The sequence below is a fragment of the Juglans regia genome, chromosome 16, assembly GCF_001411555.2.
Source record: "Juglans regia cultivar Chandler chromosome 16, Walnut 2.0, whole genome shotgun sequence".
Lineage (NCBI taxonomy): Eukaryota > Viridiplantae > Streptophyta > Magnoliopsida > Fagales > Juglandaceae > Juglans > Juglans regia.
This window is the reverse complement of record NC_049916.1, coordinates 18,308,286-18,329,014: the sequence shown is the minus strand read 5'-3', so window position 1 is coordinate 18,329,014 and position 20,729 is coordinate 18,308,286. Positions and strand designations below refer to the sequence as shown.

Genomic DNA, 20,729 nt, shown 5'->3' with positions numbered 1-20,729 from the left:
GAGGTAGTTGTGCACTTGCCAATACTTGCAGTGGCCATTTCAGTCACATGTTTTTCTATGTACTTCTGAAGCAACTTAAGCATTCATTATCCTAAACAAGGTATTTCGACACATATTGGGATTTGAATCATTCTCCTTATTATGTAGATTGTCAGTGTTCATTTTTGTGAGCTTGTCCACTTCCTAATAGCTTTGTGTTTTGGGGATCTATGTTTTGTTTTTATGATAAGTGTGGATCGTGTTTTCTAAGATGGTATTGGAGCCTTTTTTAACTAAAAATTCCTTGGTTCAAGTCTTTTTGACCTCCACACTATTTTTTCTTTTTTGGACTTGCAATGGTAGGTCATCGTTATTCGGTGGACTTACACATGAGGTGCAAGTATTTGTGAGCTTGATATTTACTGTTGATCCGCTTCCTAATAGTTTAAGTTTTTGGAGCTTTTGTTTTTCAACGTAGATGTTTATCCGATCAGCAATTCGTTGGGAATTGTTGTCCTTTTCGTCATTCTTAAGTATATTGTACTCTATCAGGATGGGAGGTGTTGGATAAGGTGGATTTCCTCCAAAATGAGGAGCTTTGAGGTCATAACTTTGTATCATGCATTACGTTCTGCAATCATTCTTTTTCCTTGTAAAGGAGTTTGGAGGAACAAAGCCTCTTTGCAGGTTTGAATGGACATCTGCATTGGGGAGTATCCTACTGTGGATAATTTGAGAAAGAGAAATATTAGTAACGGATTGGTGTTGTATATGTAAGAATAGTGGGGAAATAATTGATCTGTTATTGTTGCACTATGATGTAGCTAGATGAATTTGGGCCCCAGTATTCAATATTTACGGTGTTGCTTGGGTGATGCCTCAAATGGTCTTGGAGTTACTGACTGTTTGGAGGAGTCCGGATGTGGTAAGCTTGGAGGCACGAGACTTTGAATATTGTGAAAAGAAAGTGGAGGAGCCTAACTCTAGTGCTAAAAATACTGTGTTTGGATGTCGGCTCATAGTAGCTTTGGCTCCCCTAGTTCTTGTTTTCCTTCTTACTATTCGGGTACTTCTTTCATATACACTTGGGTTTTGTCCGTGTTTTGAAGGAAATCCTAATTACTTATATAAAGAACGTAGTTACTATTTCCTTTTTGTGTGGCATCTGGAACATGGATATGCATTTATGTATTTCTGTTGAATCTTTGGATAATAAATGCTGCATAGAGTGGGATTAGTTGAGCACAGTATATCGCATGAACTAATTGGAATTCCTACTCAGCAAGAGTTGATTTACATTCACTTCTTGGTGCTTTAGGTTTTCACCTGAGAAGATATGGTACATTGATCAGATGCTCAAGGTTCTCTCGGAGGTATAAAGCATGGTACCATATCCTCTGTGTGTTTCATTACATTGAAGACTGTTTGTTTGATGCTTTTCTGGAACATTTCAGTGTTTTGGTATTGATAAGTCTGTCTGTACTCTGGGCACTTGTAAAAAAAAAAAAAAACAAAAAGTCTGTCAGTACCCTTGGTTGTTTTCTGCACCATGTCAATAAACATTTTGTTCCTTGCTTTTTTTTCCCCGGGTAAGTGAATAGCATTAGATCTACCTATCCATAAAAAAATACCATTAACTCAGAAGGACCGTATAAACAGTAATCTACTGTGCAATTCTTTCAGCAGTAAGACCTGATATGGATAAAAGCAAGCGGCCACTAAGAGAATACAATCGCTAATTAAAATTGGGTGTATGACAGCAAGCAAAAAAAATTCCTAACATGCTCAACATCTACAACTAGTGTGATTTCTCTTCACAACTGTGAGTCAATAGATGTTACACTAGCAACTGAGAGGAGGATTCATAAAGAAAAGAGCATCCAGATCTTCGGTAGTTGGGCTATTCTTCATGGCAATAAAGCTTCAACCCTCTATGGCTGCTGCAGTAGTCTTCACTGCTGTTTCTCACACCTTAAAACATGAAAGGGTACTCATTGTTGAGGATCCATTGTGAACCTCGAAATCCCTCTGATGAAAGTCCAATCAAAGCAACCACCTCCAACGGCCAAACACTAGTAAGGTAGTCACATCCATGAGGGAACACGAATCCCTCATGGATCTAACCAAACCCAGCCAAACCAAACATCAGGACCCCAACCTCGAATCTGGAGAGGATGAAAATCTTACTTTCACACATCAAAGCCCTCAGGCTTGGAGGAGAGAGCTCACTTCAGCTCAAACCTCCTCTCTTTGCTTCTTCAAATCTGGTTTCTGTGTCGAGAGGTTGAAAGGAGGACTTACATCTCAAATCCAAGAAGCACAAAGAGAGCAATTTTACATGATTGCATTTAATCTCTAACGAGGTTTATAGTTAGAATTAGTAGTGATTCTGCTTCCACTTAGGGCCATATGTACTATTAAGTCACAGGCTACCATTTTCTTTTTTGGACTCCCGTCCATGTTCTTTTAACCTTTGCTTTTCCCTGTCCTTCCCATGTTATGGTGGCTGCTTTGCTTAGTGGATAATCCGGTATGAAAAGCATAGTGATAATTTGACTTTCAACAGAACTTACTGTTTTATGTTGAAGTCTTCATTCTTTAGATTGTTGTTTGAGTAGTCGTCTGTACTGCTTAATCTTCAAGATTTCTCTAATTTTGCTGGCCTTCTCTTGATTCATGAAATCTTAAGTGTAATTTTATGAGATTCCCTTGTTCCTGTATACTTTAGTGCACTCTTCTAGTTTTTAGTAGGGGATAAATCATGAGGGGCCACTTACTCGTTAACATCTATGGACCTTACCTGCTTTTAAATGCAGTAGTTGGATTACTTATAGATCATAACGATGTCGAACTCTGATAACAGTTACCATCGAGCAGTCAACAGTCTTCTAGTTTTTTTAATAAGAGAAACCATGGTGGGGTACTAACAGTAACTGTTTGAATGGATCTACAAAATGTAAAGTAGACATTTTCCAAGTTAGGCTTGAATTAGTGGAGCCAAATCTTTTATTTGCTTGAATTTGACTTGTGGATAAAACTGCATGTAATACGAAACCATGGCACCTATTTTTATTTTAGGCAAAAAAAGCATGTAACTTGTTTTCACTTTGATATCTCTTGGATAAGAACCCTTAACTTATTGGATATCTTAACTTCTTATAAAATCTCACTAATCTATATATGAGGACTGAGGCCTATCAAGATTAGAAGGGCATCGCCCTAGCATAATTTAGCCCTTTGAATAAAATCATACGTATAAAAAATGCTAATTCCAGGTTAATAACTCCCCCCTCCCCTAAACGAAACATGAAACACCTCCTAGTCACGAGATCTCTTTCCAGATCTTCAAACGTGCCCTTGGCTGTCTTTCTAGTCATCCACCATTTTGTGTTGAAATATGGAACTATTTGGATTTCTGTAGATGAAGGTGATGGTGATGGGGTTGCACCTCAGCAGACACTTAGAAAACAATTTTTTTCAAGTGTATAAGATACAATTCACATTTTCTGTCACCATATGCCCTAATGCTTCTTCTCAAAACTTCATACAGAAAATTATATCGTGCAATCCATATAATTTTCTCCGGCATGAAAGTGCCTTGTCTGATGTTTGTTAATCTTTTCATCCATTTTTTTCTTAGCATACTTTTTTTTATTGGCACCGGGTGTCCGAGAACAAAGTCAATTTTTCTTAGCATACTCAATTATGTATTTTGTTTTTAGGAGGTACTTATCTTTATGCTGTGCTTAGTAGGCTGGAAATTTTGTGAAAGATGAAGCCTGGCATGCTCTTATTGTTGTGATAAGCAATGCTTCTGATCTCCATGGATATTCTGTAAGGGCATTATACAGAGCATTCCAAACATCAGCTGAACAGGTAATTGGTTTTTGCCCCCCACTGGAAAATATGTGCAATATACTTATCAATATGGAGCTCCAATCATCTCGAGTATTAAGCATAGATTCCATTCATACAGACTTGTTCTTCCTAAGAGGATTGTTTCAACATTTTCACCAGGAAACCCTTGTTCGAGTGGCAGTTTGGTGTATAGGAGAATATGGTGACATGTTGATCAATAATGTCGCGTTGCTTGATATAGAGAATCCAATAACTGTGAGTTCAACCTCATCCATGTGTTATAATGCATGAACTTCTAGTGTAATGCAGGATAAAGCAATCTGTAGATATTGTTTGAATAAGTAGTTCTCCCTTCTTTGTTATTTCCTTAAGTTTCAATTTTTTTTTTTTTGGGGTGGGGAGGTTCTGGGGCTATGGCATAATGTCTTGCTGATTTTTTTTACAAGTGAGAAATTTATTAAAACCATGTAATTGGGCATAGCCCAAGTACACTGGAAGTACACAAGAGAATGTAATGTCTTACTGATTTAATGGGTGCGGAATGCTAAAAGAATGGTTAAGTGATATTTTAGGAATTCAATCTTTTGGAACAAGTGTTAACTCAACGTGATTTTAGGGTCGGTGATCGATCCTCATTTTGCCTCCTGACTCCACTTTGCCTCCCATTAAAAAAATGTTAAAATTCCATCATTTGGATTCAGTAAGTAGGAGTGTTACAATAATGACCAAGTGTTTAAATTCATATTTTCCTAAAACTCAAGCTTTTGGGACTAGTGATAATTTAACATAGAAACATGGGCAAAATAAGATTCAGCAACAGAAAAGAGAGATAACTTAAATATCTTTTGCTTGTCCCCCCCATTGCTCACTGTAATTTCATAGGTTCAAATCGAAATGATAAGTTAAATGATGTCATAGATGAGTCATCCAGATTATGCGAGGTTATCTGCGTAAAGATAAACATATGTGGGCTAAATCGATTCAATAACTGCAGCATCTGATTAAATTGTTTGGTAACAAATGGATGTTTAGACCCTTTTGTTTGTCATCCCTGTATCTGTTTCTCCCAATTAACTTAAGTTTTTTGAAACAGGTAACAGGATCTGATGCTGTGGACGTTGTAGAGGTTTCCATTAAGCGCCATACATCAGATCTCACAACTAAATCAATGTCTTTGATTGCTCTGTTAAAGCTCTCTTCTCGTTTTCCGTCTTGTTCAGAGTATGATTACAATCTTCCAACTTTTGGTTTGATTTTAGCTTTAATTTTTTTGCCATGATATATGCTTATCAATTTTTTTTTTTTTTGCCACGATATGTGTTTATTTCTAGTTTCCCTGCTGTTTTGTTGGAGGCGTAGAGTTCTAGTTAAATGTTTACGTTCTATGTTTTGATAGCTGGAGGGTTTTCCACTTTCGGGTTTTGCAACTTGTTACTTAATTTCTTCTGATATGGTTGAATCTCTCTCTCTCTCTCACACACACACACACACACACACTATGTATATACATAAATATATGTTTATAAATATATAAAATTGGTTTGTGGATTTACTTTGGAAGTTGTCTTTAATAATGTGATTTTTTGGACTTGGTCCTTGCTAGTTCCTCGAGTCTCCTAAAGTTAGCCAATCTTTTCTAAATAATAGTAATAAAAAAAAGGATCAAACAAGTTCCAAAAGAAGAATCAAACAAATTCCTTCTCATCTCTTCTTTTGTCATGAAAGTTTGATTGTTAACTAAATAATATTGATAGGAGGATTCGAGATATTATCATTCAAAACAGAGGAAGTCTTGTGCTTGAATTGCAGCAGAGATCCATCGAATTCAATTCTGTTATTGAGAAGCATCAGAATATTAGGTATGCTGTAAATAATCGTATACTTAAATCATTAAGAGCTTCCATTTAATCCTCTCCTCCTTTTTTCTCCCCCACCCTGCTTCCACTGGGAATGATTTCTTTATTGAAGCAGATTTTATATTAGAAAGCTGATGGATGAATCTGTTTAGGTCTGCTCTGGTTGAAAGGATGCCTGTTCTAGATGAGGCAACTTTCATTGGAAGGAGGGCCGGTTCGTCGCCAGCAATAGTTCCAACTTCCAATTCAGCATCACTTAATCTCCCCAACGGAGTTGCTAAACCTCCTGCAGCACCTCTTGTAGATTTACTTGATCTAAGTTCAGATGATGTCCCTGCACCTAGCTCTTCTGGTGGTGGTTTTCTTCAGGATCTTCTTGGTGGTGTTGATCTTTTACCAGGATTAAATCAAACTGGTTAGTATTGGAACATGCTATGGCATAAATTGGCTCAAAAACACTAGCAATTGATTCTTTTATTTCTAAGCATTTGCACCTTTTTTTGGCATTGACGATCCACTTTTTCTTATAAATCTTTTGGTTTTTAATGAAATAAGTCTGGAGTAAGCATTTTCCAACATACTGTCCTTGTTTTCGGACCCTTGATCTGGAACTCTTCCCTTCTGCATGATTAACAAGTGATACCTTTGATGTATCATTTCTGGAGGGCTCATTTCTAAAAGTGGGCATTAAGAAAGAGAGACTTGAGCTTCAGCACTAATTTCTCAAGTCCTCAAAACTACAGTCATTTCTTTCTCTCCACAGAGTCAAAGACACCAGGATGAGCACGAAGGGATCATCCTCCACAGTGTTGCACACTAATGGCTTCTAAACTGCCCTTTCCAACATTGTCATGAATTGATATAGTCTTAACCAATGCATATCATTTGTGTTTTCTTTCAGCAATTTCTGGTACAAATGAGGCTCCAAGAACTGGCACGGATATTCTACTGGATCTCTTGTCTATTGAAACATCGCCCACACAAAGTAGCTCATCCATAACTGACATATTATCTAGCAGTCAAGGTGACAAATCACCAGTTGCATCATTGGGAGAAATTTCATCCCCACCTTCACTCTCTACACGAGCCACTAGTGCTGGGGCTGATCCTATGATGGATTTGTTGGGTGGCTTTTCCCCCAATCCACCAATGCCTGGTAATATTTGGTGTCACGTGGAGATCATTTTGGCGGATATATTCTCATTCAAAGTAGTGATACAATTTTCTTTCTGAACAGAAGACAATGGTCCAGTTTATCCATCTATCGTTGCGTTTGAGAGCAGCTCCTTGAGAATAACGTTTGACTTCTCTAAGGCACCTGGAAACCCCCAGAAAACAACGATACTGGCTACTTTTACGAATATGTCACAAAGTATATATACAGATTTTATTTTCCAGGCAGCAGTTCCGAAGGTAATGCCAGCTCATGGGCTACTAAATATGCCTATTTTACTATTGTTTAATCTGTGAACTTACCATTGGACGCTCCCTTTTTCTGTGGTATTGTACTTGCTGTTTTCAAGTATGTCTCCTGCCTTCTTATGTATTTATAGGTGATATTATTTTCTCTCAATGTAGATTTATCACTCATGTTGCCTGATTTCTAAGTATCTTGAATTATTAGGTTTATTTTCTTTCCTTCAAGATTGCAGTTCTGAAATCTCTTGTGATTTTGAATCCACAGTTTCTTCAACTGCACTTAGATCCAGCTAGCAGCAATACTCTCCCTGCAAGTGGTAATGGATCCATAACACAAAATTTGAGGGTTACTAACAGCCAACATGGAAAGGTAACTTGCATATGTTTTATATATCTGTGCGGATGAGAACCTGAATTTTATGACAGTGCTTACCATGCTTCACTTTGTTATCCAAATAGCCCCATTTTTTCTTAACCTTGATTTAATTTAGTTATGTTGGTAATATTTACTTATCGACATCATTTACTTGTAAAAAAAAAAAAAATTACTTATCCACATCCAGCTGGTCTTCTTTTTTTTTTTTTTTTTTTTTTTTTTAGGATGTTTTGAATTTTCTTTTGGGTCTCCCATGTGGGAGATTGATGTTAATCTGAGCTTATGCTGCTATAGCCAAAACATAAAGCTATAGACATAAAGGGGGTGGGGGTGTCGAAATTAAAGGTTTGGTTGTGAATGTGAGGGATGGTCCGAGCGGGAATGTTTCCAATAAAATTATTGGTTCTGGTCCATTTAGCTTGTGTGCGATAAAGTTGGCACTTTGGTGGATTTTAATGGCTTTCTTGGTTTGGACGTCTAATGTTCCAGAGGATGTTCTTTATATGGGGGAGATCTTCTAATCCTATGTGATATGCTCGTTTTGAATTTCCATGATGATGTCTACGGAGTTGCCTTCCAAGATTGGGTTCTCCATGCCTAAGCTTTTTGCTTGGTTTAGCACCAAAAGTTTTGTTCTTGCTTTTTTGGTCGTGGGATCATCTGGCAAAACTCTATTTGTCCAGGCCTGAAGAGGATTTTTTTTTTGTCATGGCACACTTATGCAAGCATCTTAAAAGCCTTCCTCACTGCCATATCAAAGTTCAATTTTACATGTTCGTGGGGAGGGAGCCATGGTTCCATCTTTTGGCGGCTGGACGTGGATTGCCAAGATTCTTTGTCATTGTTGTACGTCTTTTTGCTGTTGTAATCCATGCAAGTGTATCCAGGATTTCCTGGTTGTGGACCACCTTACTTCTTAGAAGCCATGCCATATCATATTGGGATATTATATTGATGCAATTTTAGAGTTGCGCCAAATGCCTCTCCAAGAAGCTAGGAGGTCGCTTACTCTTCTCGGCATCACCCAAACTAGTCCCAACTGGGTAAAGACTTCATTCCACAAAGTCATGACAATCTTACAATGAAGTAGTAGATGGTCAATGGACTCTCCGTTCTTCTTGTACATACAACACCAATCCATGACTATGATTCGGCGTTTTCTCAAGTTGTCTAGAGTAAGAATCTTCCCCAAAGAAGCCGTCCATACAAAAAATTCTGCCTTTAGAGGTGCTTTTGTCTTCCAAATGCTCTTCCCTGGAAATGGATTTGTGTTGTGCATGGTCATGGTTTGGTAGAAGAGCGGACTGTGAATATCCCTTTCTTAAGAGTGGCACCAAAATATCTTGTCTTCAACTCCCCCTGACAAATGGGTGGAGTACACATGGTCAAAGAACGCAAAAAAAAAACATCAATTTTCCCAATCTTGTGCATCTTTGAGGAATGTAACATTCCATTGGGGAATACCATTGGAGATGATTAATGATCCACAATTGAGGCTTCTTTCATTCTTGGTAAGGCATAAACTTGTGGATAAACTTCCTTGAGTGCCCTATCGCCGCACCATACATCATGCCAAAATTTGACCTTGGATCCATTACCCTTAGTAAAGCGGATATTTCTTGCATATGTATCCCAACCTCTTCTTATATGCTTCCATAGCCCCACTCCATAAGGCCCACTCACCTCATTAAAACACCATATCCTCCTCATGGTTTCCCATGCTTCAATTTGATGATGATTCTCCACAAGGCACCCCCCGTTCATAGTGATATCTCCGTAACCATTTGCCAAGTAAAGCTTCGTTGTAAGATTTCAAGTTTTGAATACCGGAGAGCAAATTGTGGCCCATTTCACCAAGTGGAATTTAAACTCGTCATTTATCCCCCCCATTGATATTGGTTATGATTTGGCCAAGTTTCACCGTCAACCTTGATGCAGCTTCAAAGCATAATAGGAGGGCCCTCAAGGCTCGAATTTGATCATGGCTGGCCCCACAAAGATTAAGGTATCATCGGCGAATAATAGATGAGATATGTTGAGCGAGCCAATAATTGCCTCCCCCATTCTAGATATGAACCCACCCTCCATTACACTTGAAATCATCTTACTAAATGCTTCCAGCACACAAACAAAGAGTAGCATAGATAGAGGGTCACCTTGTCTCAATCTTCGTGAGCTTTTAAAGAAGCCTTTTGGCATGCCATTCACCAATATAGAGAAACAAGCCATAGAGATACACTGATGGATCCATGTATGCCATTTCGTACCAAAGCCACATCTCTTGAGCATGTAAAGTAAAAAGCTTTACTTGGGGTATTATTTTTGAAGGATATTATTTTTGAAGAACCATTTTGAAGTGATTTGCAAGGATTTAGAGATTTCCTTGTAGATGGTATTGCAAAGACCTATAGGACGGTAGTGGCCATTCCACCATTGGTGGCATGGCTCAAATCCCAGACTTTGGTTGGGATTGGCTATGATATCATTTGTAATGGCCAAGGAAGGCCAAAGCCATTTTTGGGGCTACACTCAAAAGCATTAGTCAAAGTTATAATTGAAGCTTCTTAAAATTATTATAAAGGGTTAAACCCTCACTGTCTCAAGCACTGTGGGATCCATTCACCACCCTCTCATGCTAAACTTGGGGTATTATAGTTTGGTTTTGGATAAAAAGATATAGTCGGGGTTTTGACTTCTGATACGTGCATGTAGAGTTTGAATTTCAATGGATGGGCTAGCCATTGACAATTCCATGCAATCATGGCGACATTTGGGGCTTGGTTAGGATCGCCTCCTCAGCAATCATGAGTTGAGATCTTTTAAGTTTTTTTTCCCCACCCAAGTGTTTGGTCTTGCAAATACCATCTTTTCTTGGTTTGAGATGGTGGGTGAGCTGGGAGCATTTGTTAATTTTCTAACCCATTGGTTCCTTTTTCCTTTGGTTTGCATCCATCTTCAAGGTCCGCTTTTGGGCCATGTGGTGTTCCTGCAAAACAGACAAATTGAGTGGGCTTAGCTCCCCAGTTGAGGTGTTTTTGTCCATTTCCCTTTTCTAACATTCAGCCTTGGAAGAGAATTTGAGTAGAAATCTCCTCTCCTCCAAAGGCATTCCCGAGCATATTCCCTGTGATATATCAAAGATGTGAACGGATTCCAGCCTAACCTCCACTTTATATTCAGTAATGGCTTCTCCTTTATGCATGGGTCGATTTGCACCTTCCAGTTTCTGGTCAGTTTCCGATTTCACCTAGAAGATTTCAATCAATGCTTGATTATGGGTATATTTAAATCTTCCTCAATAAGGTTCAGAATATTTGTCACCATTTCCTGTTGCCATTGTTGAAGGTTTTGAGGGTTTATATTTTCATGTTGCATCAAGATAGCAGAGGTAGAAATGGGAAGAATCCTCGTGGAGGGTGGATTTTCGTAGATGATGGGTTCAGTTTAATCAGATCTAGGCTGGGTCGAACTGGCTGGGGGAGTTCCTTTCCCTTTCAGGGGGATATTAGTTTGGAGGTTTTGGCCTTTGGTGGCTGCTATTCACAGTGGCCTGGGTAGATGGGGATGATTTTTTGGGGCTCCTCTATTCAAGTTTCATTTGTGGCCTGTAGAATCGGTACTCAATTGGAGAGTGGGATGGATTGAAGGTACAGTAGTAGTCTAGATGTCCTATACTTCCACAATTTGTGGCAAAGGTCTGATACATACGTGAACTCGTGGAGGGTGGATTTTCATAGATGATGGGTTCAGTTTAATCAGATCTAGGCTGGGTCGAACTGGCTGGGGGAGTTCCTTTCCCTTTCAGGGGGATATTAGTTTGGAGGTTTTGGCCTTTGGTGGCTGTTCACAGTGGCCTGGGTAGATGGGGATGGTATTTTGGGGCTCCTCTATTCAAGTTTCATTTGTGGCCTGTAGAATCGGTACTCAATTGGAGAGTGGGATGGATTGAAGGTACAGTAGTAGTCTAGATGTCCTATACTTCCACAATTGTGGCAAAGGTCTGATACATACGTGAACTGTATCCATGTTTTGCTGGTATTGGAGAATTGAAGGAATAGATTAGGTGGGAGAGGTTCATCAATGAGGGTCACGTTAACTCAGAGGTATGAAGTTTTGCTGACTCTAAAACAGACTTGCAGTCAACATCATTTAAGGTTCCCAGTAATTTCAGCTAGTGATCTAGCAGTTGGTTCAGACAGGTGATTTGGTGGGAGAAGTTGATTTGGTGAATGGGTAAGTTCAGCTCGCTACTCCTTAAGAAACAGGAGAATGCCCCGAATGTTCCATGCTTTGTGTCGTAGAGCTCTATTTCTATCATCTGAATTTGTGAGGGTGGAAATGTAGGTGGAATTGCCATATTCTTGAAGACAGAAGCCTGCTATAATGTTCCCCATGAGGCTAAGATTGGAAATTTTATGGGTGAGCTGGGGCTCTGGTTCTAGAGATATCAGATCCTCCAGCCAGTTTATAGAGTTTACTCTGTTGATGAGTATGTTTCTGTTGGCTGGAGTTGTGTCCACGATAAAATAGAAAAAAGGAGGGAGGGGGCTTTGAAGATTAACTGATTTGATGATAGTTGTGAGGAGTACCATTGTTCAGTGGTTCAGTCTGCTGTAGTGAAGGTGATGGAGTCTGTTGCAGTTTGCTATGTGTTTTATTTATTTTCCGATCGTTGAGGAGCATATGCTGGGGCTTGTTTGTGGATTGTTAAGAAGATGGGAGACGTAACTGGAGGGATGAGGATGCAGATTTCTCAATCAGAAGTAGAAAGGCTCAAGGGAGCAGGGTAAAAACATGCTCCGGGGGACACTACCGGGAGTGTGGGAGCCTTTGAATCAATCCTACCTTGAGACTAGAGCTTGAAATATAGCTACTTGCAAGATGCAATGGGTCTTGGAAAGCAGGTCTGCACATCGACTTCCCCTAGATCTGTGGTACTGGTACCAGATATAGAGATCTTGTTAGTAGCTGAGTCAATGTACAAGAGGCAGACATGTAAGGAGTCCGTAGAGTTGTTCAAAATGTTGTTTTCTTAATAAATGAAGTGGAAATTTTAATCCATTATCATCTAGATTAACAACTCACTGAAACTTGAAGCCTCAGGCTTATATTATTCCCCATTGAAGTGCTGCTGGGATGTGGAAACCATCATAATAGATTAGTGGACTGCGGGGTTTTATTTTTTCTTCAGACTTCACTATTTCTATATAGCTGACAGAATTCATTCTTAAAATGGACAGAATTGTAGAATCAGTATTATATTACCAAAGAACACAAACAACCAACAATAATCTGTGAAAAGTTGTCCTGTTCTTTTAGTGGAGCCTTTGTAGCTGCATGGAATGTCTTACAACAGTCGATGTTAAAGTTGATGTTTAGCAAAGAAGACAAACAACCAACACTAATGTCGGTGAAAGTCGGGGTCTTTTTATCCTTATATTTTATTGGAAATACCCTGTCAACTCGATGGAATTTATGAGATGAATTGATGAATTAAGTTATTATTGCTTCTGACTGCTTTCGTGGTGTTTATTACTTGTTTGTGGAATCCAGTAAGCTCTACTGAACAAAGACTTTTTCCTACTACTTGGTGTTGGGTATCATGACTTCTTTATTTTTTTTCATGTGGTCCGGGATCCTATGACTTGTATTAATCTACTGAACCATATATTAAGGAATTTTCAGTACCCTTGTTTGTGTATGAGATGCTAGATAATCAAAATTACAAAGTTTATTTTATTTTCAGAAATCTCTGGTCATGCGAATGAGGATAGCTTATAAGTTCAACAACGAAGATATTTTGGAGGAAGGGCAGATCAACAATTTCCCTCGTGGTTTGTGAGGTTGGATGGGCCTTTCAGTGTGTTAAAGATTATGATGCACAAGCACATAACTTTCTTGCTGCTTGTGGTATTAGTGCAATCTACTGTTTCAATTGGAGCTGATTTTGCATTAGTTTTACATTTTACGTCCATTTGTAGGTGTTTTATGTACATTATTTCATAATATTCCAGGAAGGAATTCTTAAAATTGATTTTGCCTTTAGAGGCAGAGAGAGAGAGGAGAGGGAGCTCATGGAGACATATTGAGTACTTGAGGTGTTGTCTTGTAGTTTGAATATACTCGCCGAGCTTTATTCTTTGGCATCGAAGTCTCTTGACTTTAAACACTGATAAGCATACTCCGAATGCGATTTTGTGTAATATTTCATCAATATAAGTGAATAGGAGCAAATTTTACTTTTGTGTTTAATATCTACTTTTCTTAGTTTATTGTAAATTCTGAGTGCAAGTAGCGGTAATTAGGAGATGAGCTTTTTATAATGTATTATTCTGATTAGTTATATTGCAAGAATGGGTGAGGACGATCCTATTCAGTCTCACCCATGGAGTAACCTGAAAATCATAAAGATTGATTGTCTTGCTCAAAGTTATAACTGTTCGGAAAAGAGAAGGCTTTTCTCAAAATTGCACAAGTATAAGGAATTGTACTGACGAGATAAAGTAACAAACTCCCATCTTCCATTGCTCAAAATCCCATCTTCCCTCAAATCTTCAAAATAACAAACTGGGTTTTCAATTGCAAGCCCAGGTGTGTGAAGGCTCCCTCTACAAAGAGGGCAAGTTGTATATATTGCGGTAATCATGAGTCTATACAATCAATATGAAAAGCATGACTACACATGGGAAGCAACCTCAACTTATCTTGTTCTGAAAATTCACAAAGGCAAACTGCACAATCAAAATGGCTCTTTCAGACCCATTATCTCTTTGTAAAGGAAGATAGGGAGGGCATCTATGAAAGCTTGATCTAGGCCAGAATCATGAAGATGAAAGAGTTGCTGCAACTGTCTTTGAAAAGCATCAGACCCAGACATATCTGGGTATCTGTTGGATTCAATAATTGATGATGAAGATCTATGCTTTGTGAGAAATCTAACAAGAATTGCTACGATAACTATGATAAAAAGAATTGCTGGGCTTATTTTACTTCCAGATGATGATGGAGTTAATTGTTTCTGGTAATCGTTATTATGGGGGCAAAGGAGGAGAAGAAACTAGATGATAGAGAGGGCTAGTGAGAAAACCATCTCTTAGACTGACTTTAGACTGAATCTAAGACATCTTAGGATATATACATACTAAAGACCACTGGTTTCCTCAGCTACCTTAGATCAAACACATCGTTCCCTATAGAAAACCTCAAGACAGTTTTGCTCGCTTCCTTCGAGATCGAACCCACTCATATATTGCGGTAAACTAGCAAAATTCATATTATTATCTCTTGCACACAAGAAGCCCAATACAGTTTAGTCAATAATATGCACAAAAAGATACACACATTGGACTCGGATTTGCAGGGTGGGTAGAAGACACCGATGGTCCAAGCAGCACTGTTGGCATGGAGTTCACGGTAGCTCGCCGTGCACGTTGGTGGCTGGGGACCACATTTCGCACACCCTGTGTGTGGTCGACTGCACACCGCCAGGTGGCTAGGGTGGTGGGATCTAAACACTTTCGAAATCTCAAGGTTGCAGCTTGCCTAGCTCAGCTCCCAGAAAACATACCATTAATGCATCCATTTTTCACGCACTTGAGGAGTCTTGTCTTGGACAGGTTTTGTTGCAGTGTGAAACGAAAAAATAGAAAAAAATAGGTCATATAACAACACAAAATCGGTAGCCATATTCCGAAGGAAAATACAATGTGTCACTTCCACTTAATTTTGTAGAATTGATGAAATCTGAGCAAGGGAAGTCAACATCTAAGACTATTAGTGGCCTAGCTAAAGTTGGGCCAAATTTTGACTAGAAAATTCACTTTTATAAATTTATCTAACCATTTTTCAACAACACCAAATACCAAATTTTCTAAATCTATCACTATTCTATTAAAATATTAATTTTAGCATTTACATTTATTTTAATTTTAATTATAATTAGAATATTTATTCATTATTTCATTTTACATATAAAGACTTCTATATTATCACCAGCAACTGGAAACCAAAATATAGTACTATCTAGCTGAACCAAAATGACCAAAATGACGACAAAGAATGGGAAAAGAAATGGAAGGCATTCTACAAAACTTGTAGTGGACCCAAAATCGACAAAGAAATGGAAAAGAATTCGAAGTACTACAACCAAACAACGAAATGGAAAAGAAAAAAAAGAGTAATGTAGAGAAATCTGGGTCTTGATGCAAACGAATCGACAAAGACAAAAAATAAAAAAAGAAGAATTCGGCAACGATGGGCCTCACCAAAAGGCATTCGGTGGCAACGGTGGCAGAAGAAAGGATCTTGCTTGACTTTATGCAAAGTTGGTTTTGTGTTCAGTCTGACCAAAATTCACACTTCAAAAGACATAACTTTGTAAAAGAAATAGAGTACTTGAAGAAACTAATTAATATCTTGTACAAACAAAAAAGGTGAAAACACAATATTATTATAAAACTCATAATCAAAAGGAGATCAAGTGGTCAAATTATAATCAAAAGATTATAATTCAAGTTTATTTGTTGGCAGCATCGTAGTCGCGGACTACAGTACTTCATGAGGAGTGTAGCAAATCAATACAATGTCAAACCTTTTTTTGTTTTTTGGCATTCTCTCATACATAGAGAGAGATCAAGAAAAAAAAGAAGACATAATAAAACAAGCAACCATAAATAAACTGTTTTATTTCACTAACATTAATGGGAATGAAGGATCCCCTGCCCAACTGACTTCCAAAGAAAGAAACGTCATCATCGGATTCACAAATTCTGCTTGAAAAATGACATTCTAGCTGCTGCATGCATATTAAGGATGACCTTCATCTTCTTTAGAATTCTCAACCTTCCAGCTTGACAGAAAACAACATATTTATAAAGATAAAAGCTTCAAATATCAAATTAGTATCATCAAGGAAGCTTTTCATAAATAAATAAATAAATAAAATCAAATAAATAAATAAATAAAATCAAATAAATAAATTGTATATCTATCTTTCAAGACTACAAACCATCCGGCTCACTTGGCTTTCCCTTTTTTTTTTTTTTTTTTGTTTTTTATGAGAATTAAGTGTTGCTAATGTGAAAGGATATACATAGCTACCTACCTTGATCTTCTTATCAGCTTAAACTTTTAGGACAAGTATGATTTATATGGTATAGAGTAGAGAACATTTTAATTAAGTTTGAAACCTGACTCTATACTTCACCCAACTAATTAAATATTCCACTTGATGGTCCTAATTATTGGGAGGAGTCTGACCCACCTTTGACTCTGAGGGGGAATGTAAAATAATATTCATAACTACTTATCTCTTCCCATTAACTTAAGTTTTTAGGACAAGTGATGATTTCACAGCTAAAAGTACCAAAGTTTGGAATACTTATATATTTAAACTATTTAGAGTGTTAATTTGGAGAGTATATTGGTTACTTGTAGTAACGGATTATTGCATTCAAAGATAAAAATTCATGGTTTTGTAAGTTGAGAATATACTTACCATTTCTCTGAGTAACCATTGAGTATCATCGTCATTTGACTCCCAAAGCCGAAGTGTGGTGGTATTAAGGTCATGCTCCCAATGTGAATCATCTTTATATTTTGTTGCTTGTACTCCTTTCAGCTTTGGTGTACTTAAGATTCCCTGACAGAAAGTCTTCATCTCGGGACAACATCTCACAATTACTCTCTCTAAAGATGGGAACCAAAAGGAAGAAGCTCCAGAGCAAAAGTTTGTGAGGTTTGGTAAGCCATCAAGTTCTAAGTATGTTAATTTGTTGAAAGTAATCGCCACATTTGCTTCACCATCCTCCATTGCTACAATTTTTGTAATCTTCTTGCATTTGCTTATAGTCATTTTGTTGAGTTGCAGCAGAGTTCTGGCCGTTGAAGATGTAACTAAATTGATCAATCCATGACAGTTTGATACACTTAAATCTGTCAAATTTCGAAGAGATACCGTGGATGGCACTAAAATTCTCAATTTGTTGCAATGCAACACCTCAAGAAATTCCAAATTATAAAAAAGTGGGCATGGCTGGGTGTCTTCTTTCCACAAATGTGCAAGCATAGGTAGAGATTCGAGCACTAGTTGTCGTAATCGTGGGAATGTCATAACTTGTACTTCAGGATCAAGAAGTTCATAAGGGAATATTTCCTTCCAGCCACAATGAGATACTTCAAATTCCAACAGATTTGGCATTCTTGTAAGAAAACATGGAGGAAAATCTGGAAATTTGCTAGGCCATATGGCCATTTGGTTGAAGCCCAATGACAAAAGCTCCAAGTTGGGGAACGTAGACTGTAAAGGAAAAAAATTGAACAAAAGAGATGATAAGAGTTAGTATTCAATTCCTTGAAGATGATAAGAGCTAGAATTTATTGGAATTAAATACAAAAGAGATTGAGTGAAAGTTTGTTGCAATGGAAGAATTCTCAATATATGAAACTTAAACATTTAGCAGTTCTTATGCGGGGATTAATAATTAATTTGTTGGGCTTGAAGACACACAAGAATAATTAAAGAGCACATGTCCGAATAATAATAATATATATATATATATATATATGCAGAGAGAAGAGTAGTTGATAAGATTGTTAACCTCCTTAACCACCACAATGGGTTGTTGAGTACTGCAACTGTCTGAAAAATTTGAAACGAAAATCCTATGAATGAGTACTTGTTGACAACGCCACAGTTGCAATTTTTTCAATGAAGGCCATTCCAAAATCCACTTGAGTTTTGGCAAATTATAAAGAAAAACTCGAGCAAGTGTAGGTAACAGTACAAAATGTGTGGCTGCTCCAGATCCGTCTTCCGTCGTCCCTGACTTTAGGGCTATTAAAGCTAGTTCATGTGATTCTTTACCATTTTGTCCCTCCACCAACTTTTCAAATATACTTTCTAACGAACTGCAGCCAAATATACGTAAAGTACTTAGACTTTGCATGAATGTTGTTGTAAGTAGATTAGATTGAAAGACGTGCAACAACTTTTCACAAAAAGAAATCCTCAAGTCTTGAATATTGGAAAAGGAACTGGCGGAGACTTGATCCTGCCATATAATTTCCAACACATCCATTTCCCAAAAGTCCAGAGTCTCCAGGCTCGGGAACGAGAGCTGTAAAATTCATAGGGAATAGATCTTTAATACATACCCCATATTCCAACATAATAGAAATAACTAACCAATTAAGGAATAATTAATTGATCTTTTTGGTTTTGCGGCTTAAAGTCATGGAATTCAAACTGAATGCATGCAATTTTTCCCCTCTTCAAAGTAGTAATATTGCAAAATTTGACCATTTTACAATTAGCGGTGGAATTCATATGCTTATAATTTGTTACATATACATACGCACGCACATGTTTGTTACATAAGTAATGCTACATGTACTTATAATTTTATTAATAATTTTACGTACATAGTTTGTTTTTAATTAGTTTTTTTTTTAATTCAAATTTTATAATTTTCAGTATATCAATAGCTGATATGTAGATAAGTACTAAATTTTTTTATAAATCTTTCTAAGTACAATTAGCATTTTTCTTGTTGCATAATATATCCAAGCATATGAATTTTGCAATTGAGTCTAATTCATATGCTTAGATTTTTTTGTTATTTAATAATTTCTTTATGAACTTGATATATAGGATAATGAGATTTGAGTATTCTTTATTAATGATTAATATTGTAATTAAATCTGTAGTTTAGAAAGACGATTAATTAATCAAAATAATTTTATAATATTGGCATCTGAAATTCATTCCATTTTGATAAAGATCACATGATCTTCTAGTAGAAATCTTAAGAGAGCTAACTAATTTAAGTCTCTTTACCTCATCCACCAAGAAAAAGGCCTGTTTAATGGACATCTCAGACTGCCTCGCTTCAACTGTTTCTTGAAAGTTCACAACTCCAGAAGCAAATATCTTAACTTTCTTGCATTCGTAGATCCTCATCTTTTTCAGCATCGGCCATTTTGAAACATGCATTCCTTTGTAAAACCACTTGAGTTTACGTAAATTTTGAAGATGCAATTTAGTTACTCGAGGGAACACCAACCTTGCTATTGCTTGATCTCTTCCTCCTTCATCTATAACAATTTCCTCGATCCCACAATCAACAATACGGAGTATTTTCAATTGTTCCAGATTGCTAATGACTGAGGTTGGAAAGAAACTTTTCAGACTCTCACATCTCAAAGCATATATTTCTTGGAGATTTTGAAATCTAAAAGTTGTTTTGGGGTAGTCACTCCATACGTGCTTTATCTTGGGTAGACCCTCCATAGTTAGTTTTTTCAAGCTAGAGAAGGCAACATGTAGGATTAAGTTCGTTGTATCAATTAAAGACGCCAAATATTTATATGTTTCGACGTTAAAAGTATGAAATTCTAAACTGGGGAAAGTGTATAAACTAGCACAAATTTGGAAACAATGTTTCCTTCAAAAATCAATATAGTCCATCTGTAAAATTCTCATTTGCCATGCTATTAACACTGAACAAAAATGTGCCAAACTCCATATTTATGGAATGATCTTTTTTTCTTTTTATTTCAAAGCCAGCTTAGACAAGTCCAATCTTATTTTTTCAAATCTAACTTTTATGAACTAAGACAAAGGTGTGTCTTCAGCCACAACCTCAGTAGAGGCATGCAATTATAATTTTGGGGCAAGCGATGCCAACTGGCCCACAGGACACTAGCGTTGGGAATTTTTATGATTGATAGGGTATATATGCTTTGACACATTTATACAGACTCATGTCGATGTGTTGAATGTTTTCTAGATAAAAACTGTACGTCTGTCTGATGTACCTGATGATGTAGAAGTGACATGTGAATATCTTGGTTGCCCTCCATAATGATTTCTCCGCAATCAGTCATGAATAAATTTTTTGTGCTTAAGAAGCTCACCAGCTTTGGAAGATCCTTCAGCACCAAGGTATGCAGTTTATGGAATAATATCGTATCTCCATCTTCTTCTTCTTTCAAGAATATTGCACCCATGTTGTCGCAACTTCTTACCTCCAATTCTTCAAGCAATGGAAGGCCTCTGGCAATGGATGATGAGAAGACATATATTAATTTATTACAGCTTTTCACCTTTAAAACTCTCAAGTTTTTAAAGGATGTCAGGCAAAGTTTGTCGTGACATATTTCTTCCAAACTAATCATATTTTCAAGAACCAATGTCTCCAAGGTAGGAAACGCAATAACTGGTGTCCTCAAGTTAAGGATAT

The 20,729-nt window shown here is 37.3% G+C and overlaps 1 protein-coding gene and 1 pseudogene across 2 annotated transcripts in view; one reads left to right on the top strand and one right to left on the bottom strand.

Annotated features, from left to right (window-relative positions):
* The window catches only part of LOC108987110 (AP-1 complex subunit gamma-2-like), a 38,079-nt gene extending 24,346 nt beyond the window's left edge, over window positions 1-13,733 (top strand). The window contains exons 9-18 of one of the 2 annotated variants that reach the window (XM_018959967.2): window positions 1,298-1,352; window positions 3,733-3,855; window positions 3,997-4,092; window positions 4,931-5,058; window positions 5,592-5,696; window positions 5,846-6,108; window positions 6,595-6,849; window positions 6,934-7,106; window positions 7,378-7,482; window positions 13,235-13,733. In XM_018959967.2, the coding sequence (XP_018815512.1) occupies window positions 1,298-1,352; window positions 3,733-3,855; window positions 3,997-4,092; window positions 4,931-5,058; window positions 5,592-5,696; window positions 5,846-6,108; window positions 6,595-6,849; window positions 6,934-7,106; window positions 7,378-7,482; window positions 13,235-13,330 (1,399 nt within the window). In that variant the 3' untranslated portion in view covers window positions 13,331-13,733. Of the gene's footprint in view, window positions 1-1,297; window positions 1,353-3,732; window positions 3,856-3,996; window positions 4,093-4,930; window positions 5,059-5,591; window positions 5,697-5,845; window positions 6,109-6,594; window positions 6,850-6,930; window positions 7,107-7,377; window positions 7,483-13,234 lie in introns of both variants that reach the window. The other variant, XM_018959966.2, reaches the window with a different exon arrangement.
* Window positions 13,734-13,918: 185 nt separating this feature from the next.
* LOC118344816 overlaps window positions 13,919-20,729 on the bottom strand; it is a 33,408-nt pseudogene continuing 26,597 nt past the window's right edge.